Here is a 16,728-nt window from a genome sequence, read left to right as displayed (position 1 = left end):
GGGGGAAAGGGGCCGCAGGGCAGCAGCGGAGGGAAAACAGTCAAGGAAAATCAAATAAAAAAAAGAATAAATACGTGGGATCAACCAAGTAGTTAAAAATAATTAAAGCGGGACAAGAGGCATAGGCTATGGGGCTGAAGCAGGCATGATCTGGTAGGCAGGATCGGGGAGTTGAACGGGCAGCAGGCACAACCTCACCAGGAGGAGGAGGTTGAGGGACTGTGGTGCAGCGACGGTACAGCGGAGCTGTTGGGGAGAGAGTTGACCCAGACCAGAGCTAAAGGTCTATCTGGGGACGGTGTGCTGCTTCTCTGACGATGTTGAAGAGCTCTATGCTGTGGTTGGAGCTGGGCTCACTGAAGTCATCTAAGGCTATCCTCTCTGTCTTTCTCAGTAGCCGCTGGTATAGGTTGAGGTAGGTCTTGAAGGTGGTTCTGTCTGAGGTGTCATTGCTTGTGTGCCATTTGTTTTCCTCCTCATTTCTTAATTAGCATTTTACAGTATGCAAATGTGCGGCATCTTCTTGCCAGTTGCTTGCAGTGGCGTTTGATGTTCTCAGTTCCTTGGTGTACCATCTTGCCTAATTGGTGAATCTCCTGTGTCTGCTGGTCTTGATGGGCGTGATGATGTTGGCGTAGTTGGTCATCCAGGACTTGAAGTTTTTGATAGCTCGGTCCAGGTTTGATGCAGTGTATTGGATCGTGATGTGTTGATGGCGTTGGCCTCTTGGCTCCTGATACTTTACTCCTAATGTGGTGGGGGCGCTGAGTGGCTCAGCTGTGGAAGTGTGGGCTGGAGATATTGAAGTGTATGATGGAGTGGTCGGTCCAGGTGAGTTCGGTGACATGGCTGTATGTGACCCTTCTGCTGGAGGTGAAGATGGGTTTAGAGTATGTCCTGCGATGTGAATGGGGGGGTCGGTGATGACTTGTGTGAATCCAGTGTTATTTATGCTGTCTAGGAGGCTGGTGTTATTGTTGGTGTTGGTTTGGTCGTCAAGGTGGAAATTCAGATCTCCAAAGAAGATGTAGTCTTTGGAGTCAATGGCGATAGGGGTGATGAGGTCAGGGATGACGGTGCATAAGCTGGGGTATGGTCCGTAGGCAATGGTGCCTCTGATGATGTTTTTTCCGTCTGTTTGGAGTTTAAAGTTGAGGTGTTCCATGGTCTCGATGGTGTCTTCTGTCTTGGTGGTGATGTGGATATTTGCTTTGTGGATGATGGCGATCCCTCCGCCGGGTTTTTTGGTGCGGTCTCTGTGTGCGATCTTGTCTCTGTTGGGTGGTGCTGTGGTGATGTTGGGAGTGTCCTTGAGGGTGAGACAGTTTTTGGTGAGGATGACGTAGGGTTGAGGGTGGTGGTGAGGTTCCAGACCTTAGTGGGTGTGTTTGCAAAGCAACTGTGGGTTGAGTAGGAGGTAGGTAAGTTGATGTGAAGAAGGGACGTTGTGTTGGTAGGTTTGCGTATTAGTGGATGGCATGTTGTTGGGCCATCTGATGGTGCAGGAGAAAGAGCATTAGATACATGAGAACAGACCTGCCCTGGATCGGGGGAGTTGCAGCAGCATCAGTTGTTGTGTTGTCTGCTGCCCCACTCTAGGAGTTTGGCAGTGTAGCTGCGGGGTGTTGGAGAGTCCCTGATAATGGGTGTGGTCCAGGCATGTATGGGTGCAGATGGGGTTGCTTCTGGTTCACCTTTGACGGGCCAGCGGAGCTGCCTCAATGCGGCCTACTTTAAGTAGGTCCTGGGAGGAGAAAGGAACAGCAGCGGCTCCTCCGCTAAGGCGGAGGAGCGTCGCCCCACTGCTGTCTGAGCAGTTCAAAAAAGAAGAATAAAACAATGCAATGGTCTTGTCAGAACAGGAGGAGGTGTGGTGAGCACTCTGTAAGTGCACATGATGATTTGGCCGGCTCTCTTGTGCAGCCAAAGAGTCATGCACAGTTAGCATGTTCTCCACCAGACTGTATTGCACAGCCTAGGTGGAGAACACGCACAGGCTCCCAGCCCTGTCTGTGCGCCGAACCACGGTGCTCAGACCAATCACGACGTTGCTGTCATGCTGGTGACAGCAGCATAGTGATTGGCTGGGGAGTCTGGGAGCCTGTGTACTTCGTGGACAGAGGACAGACATTGCAGGAGAGACGGAAGCAGTACTCAGGTAAGTGTTTTTTTTCTCCCATTCTGCTCCCACCCGCCTCACCACCCCCGATTGTTAGCAGCCGCCATTGGGAAAGAAGCTTAGTGGTGGTGGGCGCGATGAGTGCGGGATGGGAAACGGGCAGCGGCAAAACAAGCGAGAGAAAAAGGCAAAAATTTGTCTCAGATGATATGAAAGAAAAAGAGGCAAAAAGGCAAGACCGAAAATGAGGGAAATGAGGCGCTGAAGGATGGGAAAGGCACGCAAAGTCAAAGAACGAGCACAGACAGTGAGGAAGGCCCAAAAGGTAGAGCAAAAAATGCCACAAAGCACAGAGTCTGGGTGAAGGAACAACAAGGCACAAGGCGGACGAGAATCTGGCAGTTCTGAGGCCGACAGCAAGAGTGAGAGATGGGCCTTGTACCTGCTCAATGGGGTTGCGCTGCATGATTTAATTCAAGACCATCCTTTTTACTTTATGTAGATCTTCTAGTGCAGTTGTATCTACCAATTGCTTCTACCAGATTTTACTTTAGCTGGTACACATTGGTGTAAACTGGCCTCATAAATGCACCATCTCCCTGTCAATTTGAGATTAATGATCGGACTTTTGATTTACAGCGGATTTAATTGTATCAAAAATTGTCCTGAGAAAATACTGTGTGCATGTTTGACCGAATGGATTTGATTTGTCAGACAGAAAACAGTATAAAAGTGCTGTATATGTTTAGGATTTGTGTGTGCCAAAGCATGTATACTCTTTGTGATCTTTTTTTGTGATATTCCAAACATGTAACAAAATTAGAGAATTTGGGAAAGACTAAGGCTTCGCTTATGTGGTGGCCGGTTTTATGTGCAGGGATACCGTGTCTCTGGAAAAGTCGCTAGCCGGTAGCCCTGCACATAAGTCAGGCAATTATGACTATTTGTCCACAGAATGGAGAATACCATGCAGACTGGGTACACATTTCCATTTGGCGCCCCTATTCTTGGAACGAATCTGGGCTTGTGTGGAGTGGAAGATCATCAGGCGGCAGCAGAGATTATCTTGCATGCCAAGGAAGGTGGGTAGGCAGGGGCTGTAGGCTGAGTCCTGGATGCATTGTACCCAAGGCTTCATGTAATTCTACCAGATGGATTTTTGAGTGGTACAATTAGGTCTGGTGTTCCCACACCTGGGCAATCTGAGTGTAGGAGCAGTGAGGTAGTTAGATTTCTTCAAAATAGTATTTGCCAATGCCACCCTGGCCCTCCCTGGAATTGTGCTCTGCCTAAATACAATCTGGTCCTAATTTTGCTTTTTATGCTCATCCCACTGGAGTGCTCCTATGTATACTCGCTCTTTTTTGTGGGGCAAGCACAGCAGGACCATTTGGTTCTCCTAGAACCCATGACAGTCATCCTCACATTTGCTTTTCTGAATAGGTCACTGGTCAGACACCCACAGTCTTGGCACCACTAGACCCTTGTCCTTCCCTTTCAGAGCTGCACTCTCAGGTCACCCCCCCCCGAACTCGGCAGCCATGTTAGAGTAAACTAATCTCTCCTGGGGTGGGGTGGCCATCTGGGAGAGGAGGAGGTCCGATGGAACCCTGGCTTCAAATAAACCCCCTGGAGCTGAGGACCATTCTCTTGGTGTCGAAAGCCTTCCTTTCTTCCATCAAAGGGAGGCTGTTGCAGGTGCTTATGGACAACAACACTGTAATGTGGTATTGCAGCAAACATGACAGTGTGGGGTCAGGGACCCTGTGCCAGGAGGCTCTACGCACTCTGGAAATGGCTATATCATTAGGAAACTTTCCTGGTGGTGAATCACCTGGCAGGATTTTTGAATGCCAGGGCAGACGAGCTCAGCCGTCTGTGGTGATTGCCCGTTTTGCCTGCTAAAGTGCTAAAGTGTGTAGCCTGCTGACAGCGTAACCCTGTCTGTGCCCCGGCCTGTTCCGGTTTCGTTTTGCCAGCCATTTTGTTGTTGTTGTGCATAGGAGCCCGTCCCCTCCACCACGATCCCGCCTCCCAGCTGCTCCTCCCTCCCACTGAGCGCCTAGCCTCGCTCCGTCCCGCGTTGCGCTGTGTCCGCCCTGATTCCTTCGGAAGCGGACGCTCCCCACGACCCCTGGTCCCACCTGGGTATTGTTACTCTGCTGAATTACTCTGCAACTTAAATTGAATTCTGGTGCTTGCGCTGCTCGAATTGCCTCCCCAGCTATTATTGTGCTCGATTTTCAGATATTTTGTTTTCGTATGCTGCTCGCTTTGCTTGGCTTTATTTTGCCTATTTAATCGCATTGCCTCCATATTTATTTACTAGGGCTGTAGCGATTGCCCGCTTTGCCTGCTAAAGTGCTAAAGTGTGTAGCCTGCCGACAGCGTAACCCTGTCTGTGCCCCGGCCTGTTCGGTTTCGTTTTACCAGCCATTTTGTTGGTGTTGTGCATAGGAGCCCGTCCCCTCCACCACGATCCCGCCTCCCAGCTGCTCCTCCCTCCCACTGAGCGCCTAGCCTCGCTCCGTCCCGCGTTGCGCTGTGTCCGCCCTGATTCCTTCGGAAGCGGACGCTCCCCACGACCCCTGGTCCCACCTGGGTATCGTTACTCTGCTGAATTACTCTGCAACTTAAATTGAATTCTGGTGCTTGCGCTGCTCGCATTGCCTCCGCAGCTATTATTGTGCTAGATTTTCAGATATTTTGTTTTCGTATGCTGCTCGCTTTGCTTGGCTTTATTTTGCCTATTTAATCGCATTGCCTCCATATTTATTTACTAGGGCTGTAGCGATTGCCCGCTTTGCCTGCTAAAGTGTGTAGCCTGCAAACAGCGTAACCCTGTCTGTGACCCGGCCTGTTCCGGTTTCGTTTTGCAAGCCATTTTGTTGTTGTTGTGCATAGGAGCCCGTCCCCTCCACCACGATCCCGCCTCCCAGCTGCTCGCCCCTCCCCCTCCACTATCCACATATGACAGATGCATCTGCGCGTAGCGTTCACGCGCAGGGGTCGCGCCCAATGCGCGCCGAAGGTGCGCCAAAGGTAAGCCCGTCTATGCCCGTCCGCGCCTGGACCGCTCCCAGCGCCAGACCCCCTGGCCCTCGCAATACCCACTCCACCCGCATAACGTACGACGCTGCTACCCTCCTTGCCCTTAACCCCGGACGCACCCCACAATGCTTCCCCAGGACACAACCACGGACCATTCGCCTGCCACTCCTGCATGTTCGCCTGCATCAGGACCCAGGCCATATCCTCCCCCTTCATACACAACTCCGACTCGAACCACCTGAAGTGTATCCTGCTGAACACCCGATCGATCCACAAACATGCCACTGAACTCTGGGAACTACTCGACACTACATCACCGGACGTCGCCTTCCTCACAGAAACCTGGATGAACGCCTCATCAGCACCCGACATCGCCATAGCCATTCCGGACACCTACAAGATCATCCGAAAAGACCGCACCAACCAAACAGGAGGAGGCATCGCCATCGTCCATAAGAACACCATCAGAATCACGACCAGCTCCGACGTTAACCTCGCGACCGCCGAACACCTTCACTTCCAGATCCACACCGACCCCAGGACCACACTTAGAGGCACCCTCATCTACAGACCACCAGGAACCCGCACACAATTCAACGAAGACATCACTGACTTCATCAGCCCACACGCCCTCATCTCCGAGAACTAGACCTCAACTTCCACCTGGAAAAGTATAACGACAGCAACACCTCCACCCTTCTGGACAACCTGGCAAATCTCGGACTCAAACAACTTGTTGACACCCCCACCCACTTAGCCGGACACACGCTCGACCCTATCTTCACCTCCAGCAAACACATTTCCTTCGATCACCCCACAGCTCTCCATTGGACGGACCACAGCTGCGTTCACTTCAGCTACAAAAAGACCACGACCCACATCCCACCACAATCTATTCCCCGAAGAAACTGGAACAAAATCACCACCGACCAACTCTTCACATCGCTTAACCAACCCCCCCCCCCCGCCATATCATCGGAACCACACCAAGCTGCCACCAAACTCACACAATGGATCACCCACAGCGCTGATGAATTAGCACCCTTGAAAAACTACCAGATCAAACAAGGTAGCAGAAAGGCCCCCTGGTTCAACTATGACCTTAAGAAATCCAAGAAGTTATGCCGTACCCTAGAGAAAACCTGGAGAAAAAACCCAACCTCCAACAACCTGACCACCTTCAAGGACGCCACCCGCAAACACCACCAATTGATCCGATCTACCAAGAAATCAGCATTCAAGGATCGACTCGACAACAACGCCCAAAACAGCAAAGAACTATTCAACATCGTCAAAGAATTTACCAACCCCACCGCCGGCACCAACGACATCACTCCCTCCCAAGACCTCTGCGACTCTCTATCCTCTTTCTTCCACAACAAAATCGCCGACATTTATAACAGCTTTGAAAACCTGCCCGAAGAACAACCCACTCCACCCACCTCCGAACCAAAACAGCACTCTCACAACCTTTGCGCCTGGAACCCAATCACTACTGAAGACACCATCCGTCTGATGAACTCCATCCACTCAGGTTTACCAACTGACCCATGCCCCCACCACATCTTCAACAAAGCAGACTCCATCATCGCACCCCATCTCCGCGATGTCATCAACTGCTCCCTCAACTCTGCCACCTTACCAGAAAGCTGGAAACATGCCGAACTCAGCGCCCTTCTGAAGAAACCCACAGCGGACCCCTCTGAACTTAAGAACTACCGCCCAATCTCACTCCTCCCCTTCCCGGCCAAAGTCATTGAGAAAGCAGTCAATAGCCAGCTCGCCGCCTTCCTTGAATCCAACAATTCACTCGACCCCTCACAGTTCGGCTTTCGAGCCAAAGACAGCACCGAAACCGACCTCATCGCTGCTACGGATGACATCCGAACGCTACTGGACTACGGAGAATCAGTTGCCCTCATCCTACTTGACCTCTCCGCCGCCTTCGACACAGTCGGTCATAACACCCTTATACAACGCCTCAGCAACGTCGGAATACAAGGAAAAGCATTGGACTGGATCATCTCGTTCCTCGCCGGAAGAACACAGAGAGTCCGCCTCCCACCATTCAAATCAGAGGCCACTGAAGTCATTTGCGGCGTACCACAAGGATCATGACTCAGTCCCACCCTCTTCAACGTGTACATGAGTCCCCTCGCAACCATCGCGCGACAACACGACCTCAACATCATCTCCTACGCTGACGACACCCAGCTAATCCTTTCCCTCACCAAAGACCCCATCACCGCCAAAACCAATCTACACGAAGGAATGAAAGAAGTAGCCGAATGGATGAAGAACAGCCATTTAAAACTAAACTCGGACAAAATGGAAGTCCTCATCTTAGGATCGTCCCCCTCGGCATGGTACGACTCTTAGTGGCCACCGGCTCTGGGCACAGCACCCATACCCACAGATCACGCACGGAACCTAGGCTTCATCTTAGACTCCTCCCTCTCGATGTCCAAACAAGTCAACGCCGTTTCATCATCCTGCTTCAACATCCTACGCGTGCTCAAAAATATCTTCCGCTGGATCCCCACCGAAACAAGAAAAACAGTCACCCACGCACTAGTCACTAGCCGTCTAGATTATGGAAACACCCTTTACGCCGGAACCACAGCCAAATTACAGAAAAAACTCCAACGCATCCAAAACGCCTCAGCCAGACTCATACTGGACATCCCCCGTCAAGCCCACATCTCCGGTCACCTGAAAGATCTACACTGGCTTCCCGTCAACAAGAGAGTAACGTTCCGTCTCCTCACCCACGCACACAAGGCCCTCTACGACCTCGGACCCGAATGCCTCAACAAACGACTGTCCTTCTACACACCCACCCGCCAACTACGTTCATCCAATCAAGCCCTCGCCGCAATTCCGCGCATCAATAGATCCACCATGGGAGGAAGATCTTTCTCCTACTTAGCGGCCAAAACCTGGAATTCTCTCCCTACTCACCTCCGCCTTACACAGAACCATCTCTCCTTCAGAAAGCAGCTAAAAACCTGGCTATTCGATAAGTAATGCACCCACCCTCCCACAAGCGCCTTGAGACCCTCTGGGTGAGTAGTGCGCTATACAAATTATTGAACTTTGAACTTATTGAACTTGATGCCTTGTGGATCATGAGTCAGAAAAAGGGGTGGTGATGGACAGAGTATCTATAAGCAGTTGCGACAACAGGATAAGGTTCTACACCTGGGCAATCACAATCTTCGCCTCCATGCATGGAGATTGAGCGGCAACACCTGAGCACCTACGATCTTCCTCTGAAGGTGGTTGATGTCAGCTTAGCAGCCAGGCATTCCCCGATGAAATCTGTATATGCCTGTTGGGACAAATATGTGGTTTGGTGCAGCATGCGCCGGATTGACCCCCTCCCGGCCAAGTTATCTGACGTTCTGTTTGTTTTCTCAAACCCAGCAAGGCTTTGCTCTGGGCACAGTTAAGGAGTACCTTTAAACCTTTTTACCGTTGCGATTTAGTTCTTTTGAAATGCTTCAGTGGGAGCTTAACATGATCCATACATGTTTGATGTACACTCCCTTTGATGCTGCTTCACATCTGTCCTTTGCAGCTCCTCATCCTCAAGAAGGTGTCCCTCATCACCATCACTTTGCAGCGTGTGAGTGAGCTTCAGCCACCTTGTTGTCAGACAAACTGGTTCTGGAGGCGTCTGCATCCTTATTGCTAAAAATTGTGACACCGATCCACATTGGTCTAACCATCATACTGCCAGCGTTCTATGCTCCGCCTTACCTCTCTAAGCAGGACTCTATCGCTTGGACTCTAAAAGATTGCTGAGCTTTTACATCGATTATACCAGAGAATATAGGATGGACAGTCGGATATCGGTGGGGTTTGCCGCAGTGAAAAAATAACAAGGCTGTGCAAAAACGGTCCGTCTCCCGCTGCATCAACATCTGCTACGCATTGGCCAAGAAGCCTTCAGAAGTTCTGGGATCCCATTCCACCAGGCCCCAAGCTGTTGCACGTGGAGTTCCTGCCCTGGACATTTCCCAAGCAGCTGATTAGGAGTTACTTCATATGTTCACAACATACTACTTTCTAGACAGCCACGTTCTCTGAGAGAGGGCATTTTGCCCACTCAGTCATACAGGGCCAATTCACAGACTGGAAGTGATTCAAAAGGTGAGGAACCTGTGGTTTGAAGTCTTTATCAGAAAAACAAGTTTCTTATCAGTAACGCTATTTCTGATGTATATGCAATCTAACTGCAGATTTCTCACCGACACTTCCACCTTCCCTGTTCTGTGAATTGGGCTCTACGCATTAGATAGATTCCAAATCTAGGAATTTGCACGCTGATCAAAGCCAATTTACCTTTGGGAGTTCTGCATCTGGAGGTCTTGACAGTCTGGAAAGCAACAAATGTGAGCGTGGAGGTTGGAGCCCATGTCTGCCTCGCACCTCGTTTTCAGAGTTGAACTGCATCTAGCGTGGAGCTGCACGGTATCACCTACAATGTGCAGAGGTACTGCTCAAAAGATTCCGGATACAATCTGACGCCTGGGAAATATTCAGAGGTGAGTAATCTGCAGGTATATAGTCTATCTGAAAGAGCATTACTGAAGGTAAGTAACTTGTTTAACAGGGAAAAAATAGTTGTTACAAACATGGTTTTAGAATTTGATGTACTTTAAAATATATCTGTAAAGTGCATGTTTCATTATGTGACAATAAGTACAGTTTATTCCATTCTGAATTTTTATGATCGAAAGACGTGTCATGGAGTACATCATCACTCAGATTTGTTTTCACTGACGTGTGTGACCGAATGAATGAACTGTTGTCTCTTTTCTTATGTTGAGTCATTTGCTTGATGATAAGGCATCTGTCATGATTTACCCGGCCTTGTCATAGTGTATTTCGATTTGTATTTGGTTCCTCATCATTGATTGACATGTAAACAATAATTTCTTAACTTTGTTTCTAAAAGTGGCCAGTTTGGAGTGCGATCTGCACCACAGTGAGACCGAGAAGCAGAAACTTATCCAGAAGCGGGAGGAGCTGGAATGTCAAGTCCAGGCCATCCAGGAAGAATTGAATACAACCATCAAACGCCTGAAGGAGCTGCAGGATGTGCTGCAGCGTGCCCAGCTATGTCTGGAAGAAAAGAAGGTCGCCATCGGCGACCTCACCTCGGATCTTAGGTGAGTGAGATCATGCACTGCATGCGAAGATTGAAGAGCTCAGGGTATAAGGACCATTGGAAGATGTTCATGTATGTGCGGAACAATGCGACTCCACCTCTGCAGGCGTCCTGTGGCACCCCTTTTCACCCTCTATTAATATTCTTTCAATGAAAGAAATTCACTAGAAAAGTAACAAGATGTCAAACCTTAATGAATAAAAATAACTGTGTAAAGAGAGCCTATGTTTTAGTGCTTTTCTAATCTTGCAAGTATCGAAATAGTGCAATTTCATAGAGCTACTGAAACCAAAATAGTTTTTTAAATGAGATGTGTGAGAGGCATCTGTGCATTAATATATATTGTTTATCTGCAGAATCCTGCATCACTATGCTTGCAAGACGAATGGTTCCTCTTGCCCCGAGACCAAGGGGAACCTGTGATGGTAGAAATCAGCAAGAAAACAAGCCATTGTGTCGCATCTGCACACAGTGAAATGACTCGATGGGTGAATGAATTAATGAATGAATGCATGCACTCGTGGAGATCTGTGGGCATGCCCTATTGATGATCAGAGAAACCCAAGCATTATTTGTCAATCAATTGCGTACATTAAATTGGGTAGTATTTAGGCTTGTGTTTGCCCTAACTATCTTAAACTGAGACTTCCCCGATACCAGCAGGCGAGGTCTCTTCGCTCAAATACATTGAATCTGCTACATGCTCCCCGAGCCTTGAAGGCTCGGCTTGGGGGTAGGACTTTCTCCGCTGGAACAGTAAAATTGTGGAATGCTTTGCCCCTGTCTATTCATTCTGCCACTTCAGAGATCTGCTTTAGGAAGCAATTAAAGACTTGGCTCTTTAATCAAAAAATCTAAACCACTCCATTTACCACGCCGGGACACCTCTGTGTGAGGTAGCTGTTCGCGCTTTTAGAAATGTCAGTATTATTATTATTTTAATATTAATATTTTCATGACTTTATTATATAAGGCAGCTTATAAGGTAATATTATGTCTAGCATCGAATGCACGCTCCTTTTTTCATTGAATACAAAATAAACATGAATAAATATTAGCAGGATGAATACAAAATAAATATGAATTAAAACAAATACCTTAAAACCGGGGGCTTACTTATGATGATGCGAAGTGGAACCCCTCTAAGTGAACCTTTCTTGTGCCTATTTCTTAAAGATGGTTATATTTGTCTATTTTGAGAATATGATGTCCTCAATATTGCTTGTGAGACCAGAAATAAGGTGCAATGTCATCAAAATGACTTAATCTAGTGTACTAATGAAATAGCTATAAACCAAGTTTATTTCTGCTTCACTCAGCCAGCCAAGGTGGCCATATCCGTTGAATAGTGCACTGGCACCCCATTAATTTCTGTAGTATTTTTATAGGGCGCACATAGTCAAATGCATCAAGAGCCTTTAAGTCTTAAGGGTATTGAGTATCTGTTTCAGACTTTATTTCGGTCATTTATACCATAAATGTGCAATATAACTCTTACATAGAATATTGATATATTAGTCGGGCAATCATTGCATAGTAAAGATTCTGGGTATAAATTGCATTCGGCTGGTACATAAAAAGTTATAAATTGATAAAAAACTTTTAAAAGCATATCATAGACACCAAACCTCTAGGGGCAAAATAAAGTTCAGCTCATTCATAAAAATTATATAACGTTAAAAACGTTAAAACATATCAGAAATATCAAACCACATAGAGCTAGAACCAAGGATATGACGCAAAAGCCGAGCCGCCCTCTGCCTGGAATGCCCAAGGCAGTAACAACAATAATCTCCAAGAAGACAAAATGTTCAAACAAAATGGGGCCATTGTGTTGCCAACACACAACTAACATCATGGGACCAACGCAGATCTTGCAGTGACAATGATAGGATGCCAAACAGTCGAAACTTCAGGATATTACAGAGTAGGTGACGTGAGCTACTCCTCACCCCCCTGAACCTCAATCTGTGTGCAACAGCTTCTTCCTAATGCCCCACATAAGACCCAACAACTTTGCCACTGCACAAGCTACCACTGGTCTGGGTTCTGATCTGAGTATTCGCAACGCCTCAGCCTAGTTATGCGTTCCCATCTGCCTGCATATTGTTAGGATTGGCGACTGCTGTCTGTGCTACCTAACCCCAGTATTGCATTTTAATATGGGTTTTAGTAGGCAGGGAGGCGGGTTCCTATTTTCCCAGTGACCCTCCAACCCTATACGGATAATAGATGTTTTACATTTTTGAGCCACCCAATCGTTTTCTTCTTCTCTAGAGAAATGACTTCGTCAAGGGCCTTGGCACAAGAGACCAGCTCGGGGGTGGACCTAATCCTCCTCCAGAATACCAGTGGGCGCAGCTTGGCCTTATCAGCGATTGATTTCCTGCCCAAATCTAACCTTAAGGTATGGAGGGGGTTGCTCAATGGTAACTGGACCAAACTCCTCAGAAACGTATTATTGGCTCTAGTTAGATCAAGCAACCTTTCGAAACCCCAAAAAGCTGTCCCATATAGGGCTCAGCTCAATGCTTTGGACTCTTATAGCTACAGTGGTGCTGCCACTGGTTTGCTATAGAAGGTGCTAAGTTCCTTGCTCAGGGGCCCAGCTATTTGAGTGAGCTTCAGGGTACTGAATATCAGAAAACCTGTTCCACTAGTGAGTAGGCATCCATTTGTCTGATTTGGGTATACGTTTATGTTGTGACTACATCAAATAACCCTTGTAGGCAGGCATTTGTAGTTTTTAAAAACAATTTCTGTGAATGACTGTGCCGTAATTTTAGTTTGGTGTCACCATACTTAATTTCACACTCATTATAGTTTGAAAGCAGCAGGAAAATGTGACTTGCTTTCCTGCTACTCCCTAGCACATCCACCCTTTTGAATCTTTGTTTGTATCATTGAGAGTAACAGCCAGAGAAAGAAAATGTAAAGTTACTCCAGTAGCAAAAAGCTCTTCATGAGTAGGATGTAGCCTGTGTGAGTCAAAGAAAAATTGAGATGCTTCAGAATAGAGTATTATACGTGTTATTGAATAGATTACTGATTGCGTTTGATGATTAGTTTTGGAAATGCATGCATGCAGTGTTTCAGGCTTTTTGTCACTTAAAAACACAGAAAGGTGGCACCAAGCTGGTCTACTCCACATTGTTTTCCCAGTGGTGTAGGCATTGCCATGCTAGCTTTCAAGGAGAATGAACGAAACATAAATATATTGCTTCTATACATGCCGTTGTCAGATGCTCCAATGACCTAGGCTTTGAAGAACTGCTGCAGCTCAGCCCCACACATCTATACTAGTGGAAGGCTGATGTTTTGAACCACTCCCACATCTGTAAGCAGTGTAGGAGATACTGGATGTGATCTCTGTTGCTTGGCTTCTGGCGGGGTTCAGCCGACAGTGAGGAGAGCACTAACCTACTGCAAGTTCCATCCTCATCTTCCCCGTCTATTTCAATGCAAGCTATAGCGCTCAAGTTGGTGCTTGTTCTTAAGATGGGAAGAGGTGCCTCTTAGTGCTTGCCAGTGAGTCTGATATTTTGTCTAAGGATATTGCTACAGAGAGAAATTACTACTAATGGTAATCTGACATTTTGAATATTGCTAATGAGATTACTGCTGATCTCTGAAATGTTGTTGAAGGTGTGGTATTAACATATTCATTAATGCAGTGAATGCTGCTATGAATATAGATAGGCACTCTGCTGTACTTTTGTTTTGCTGGTCACTCGGGTTGTATCAACAAACATTGTAAATTATTTTGGTCTTGTTATCTTCAACGCATTCATATATACATTCTTCACATTGGCTCTTTCATAGTCACATTCTTTTTTTTTTTTTTTTTGAAAACCTTTATTGTGCAAGCAGAAGCATACAAATACGGGCCTACAACCAATCAGGCCGGCCACGACACAGTATGAGGGCACAAAATCAGCATTGAAATTCTCCAGCAGTTTCTCAGCAATATATAAACAATCAGTCAACATTAAAAGGCCCGGTATAACCGCTAGGAGCAGGATAAAAGAAGGTTAATTTTATGATATAATAGGAAGTATAGCAGGATCAGTTGCAACTGTTGATATCTGAATTCGTAGGGAGGGCAGTCGGTAAAGCATCAATACAAAGGAGCAGTGAGAAGCGAAAGTAATAGCAGCAATTGGCAAAGTCAGCGCATAGTCGCCCCGTTTCAAATCCGTTCCCGGCGCAGCCCACCATCCACCCATTACCATCTGAATGTGTGCTGGTACAAATCAAAGGAATCAGAACAGCAACGCAAAGATAGCCATCCACTATACTAACCCAAATAAAGGGAAAAAGAGGGGAAGGGTAGAAAAAGGAATATTAAAAACAGGAAAGGAAGAACGCAGCGCCGCAGTACGCGCCCCATGGCGAGTAAAGCACACAATACTAGAGACCCACAATCGGGGTCGAGGCAAGTAGGACATGTAAATGTGCTATCATTATCATTGACGCGAGGAAGTCATATCCTACACTGCCAGCTAACACCCCATGGAGGACGCGCGCGGACACAGCGTCCCGATAAAGGGATACAAAATAGCCATAGAACTAAGAAAAAACGAACAACATACAGACCCCATCCCACCCACACCACCCTGCACCCCTGCAGAAGGCTACGGTCTACCCCCCCAGCAGCGTGCCTGTCGCCCTAAGTAGAACCCGAAATACAGAAGAATCAGAAAGTAAGAAAAGAACACTACAGACAAAGAGGAAGGAAGGGGGGGAAGAAAAAACCAGTGGGAGAGGAGATATGCAATCGAACATTCAGCTCCCACCCCCTGCCTTAACACAGCTAAAACCCACATCGAAACGAGATCAACACAAACTCAAGTATCAGGAACATGAAGAGGAATCGGTCATATTGTTACAGCTGCGAGCAGTCCTCATCTCCATACATTAATTAGCAGTCCACCGAGGCAATTCTATCTCACCCCTGTCCTCTCCTGATCATAACTTTAGTACACAATAAAGTAGAATACAGCAAGCAGTTAGGCATGGAGTGCACAGAGGATCGGAACAAGGCAGGCCAAGGATGCAAAACAGGGGATCCCATTCTCGTGCAGCAATGCAAACAATGGCGGCAGCGGACCAAACTGTCAAAGAGGAACCGCAGGAGCAGCAAACAGCGTGGGTGCGGCCCCGCCGACCAAAGGGGCCAGGTGTCCCCCACGGGACAGCCGTGGGACCCCACCAAATCAGTTCAAGTCAAACAGCCGCCGAGCTCCTCACCCAGACTGACCTGGACGGGCCCCGGCGTGGGGCCCTCACCCACGTCCGCCACAATCAAAATCTCCTGGAGACTCGAGGCAGCAGACATATGATCTCCCAGATGAACGGCGGCAGCACTCCCTGCAACAGCCGGGAGAGGCAAGTCAGTACACTCCCTCAGGCGGGCCGCATTTATGGGGGACGGCCCAACAGGCCCGGCGGCAGAACCGCTATCTTGCACAGCTGCGTCAAAGGCCATGGTCTCGCGCCAAGAACATAGGGCAGCGAAGACATCGCCAATCGTGGGCTCACTCCCACAATCTTCAGCCATCGTGCATTTCGACAGACCAGATTCGCCGCCCCCAACAGGTCCGAGACCCAGGGCGCCGGCCGCCATTTTGTCAATGCAACAAGGACGCTCCGTTCCTCAACCCCGGACCGGGGCGTCGAACAAGGCCCAGCGGAGTCTCGTCGGGCCCCGCTAATGGCAATCTTGGTGCAGAAGGATGGGCCGCCAAGAAACAAGGGGTAGCCGGCGCCACAGTCTCACAGGCGCCGCCCGCCGATTCCGGGCGAAGGGCTTCAAGATGGCCGGACAGGACAACAAAGGGGGGACAAGCCTCCTGTACGGTCTACCCCCGTCCGAGGGAGGCCGCGCCCCGCAACAGAGCCCCGGGCCACCAGACCGGGCCCGGTCAGTCGCCACCGGTACAACAGCACAATGGCCTCTTCAGCCGACCCCTCTCCTCCACCGGGGGCCCGCGCCGACACCCCGCTCCGGCCGACCGTTGCAGGCGAGTCCCCGGCCTGCACGCCACGGAGGCTCCGGAACAAACAAGGGCACAGCTCAAGATCCGCGGCACCCAAGAGCCCCCGGGACAAACGGTGAGTGCGAGCAGTCTTTCACCTGCCCATATTATATCGAATGTGTCTCCTCGGGGCAGGATGAGGTACAGGATATGCGTTTCAGGCCGGAAGGTTGACAGAGCCGAGCTACAGTGCGGCCATCACGGTCGCGAGCTTCCATAGTCACATTCTTGAATCATTCCCGTTGCCAGGCTTAAAATCCTCAGTAACTTTAAAAGGGTGTTAAATTGACCATAGGCCCAACAGCTGTGTTGGTTCAGTAGCATATCCACTTTATTTGAAACAA

General features: G+C 48.5%; 1 protein-coding gene across 3 annotated transcripts in view; it reads left to right on the top strand.

The window, feature by feature from the left end:
• Positions 1-16,728, top strand: part of CCDC18 (coiled-coil domain containing 18) — a 1,483,839-nt gene that overhangs the window by 944,005 nt on the left and 523,106 nt on the right. For all 3 annotated transcript variants that reach the window (XM_086953919.1, XM_086953920.1, XM_086953918.1), the window contains one exon: positions 10,134-10,347. In XM_086953919.1, coding sequence (XP_086810045.1) covers positions 10,134-10,347 — 214 coding nt within the window. The remainder of the gene's footprint in view (positions 1-10,133; positions 10,348-16,728) is intronic.

This window comes from Lissotriton vulgaris, chromosome 1_1 (assembly GCF_964263255.1).
Source record: "Lissotriton vulgaris chromosome 1_1, aLisVul1.2, whole genome shotgun sequence".
In the NCBI taxonomy this organism is placed as follows: Eukaryota; Metazoa; Chordata; class Amphibia; order Caudata; family Salamandridae; genus Lissotriton; species Lissotriton vulgaris.
Note: the sequence above shows the minus strand (reverse complement) of the source record. Positions and strands in the feature narration are given on the sequence as shown.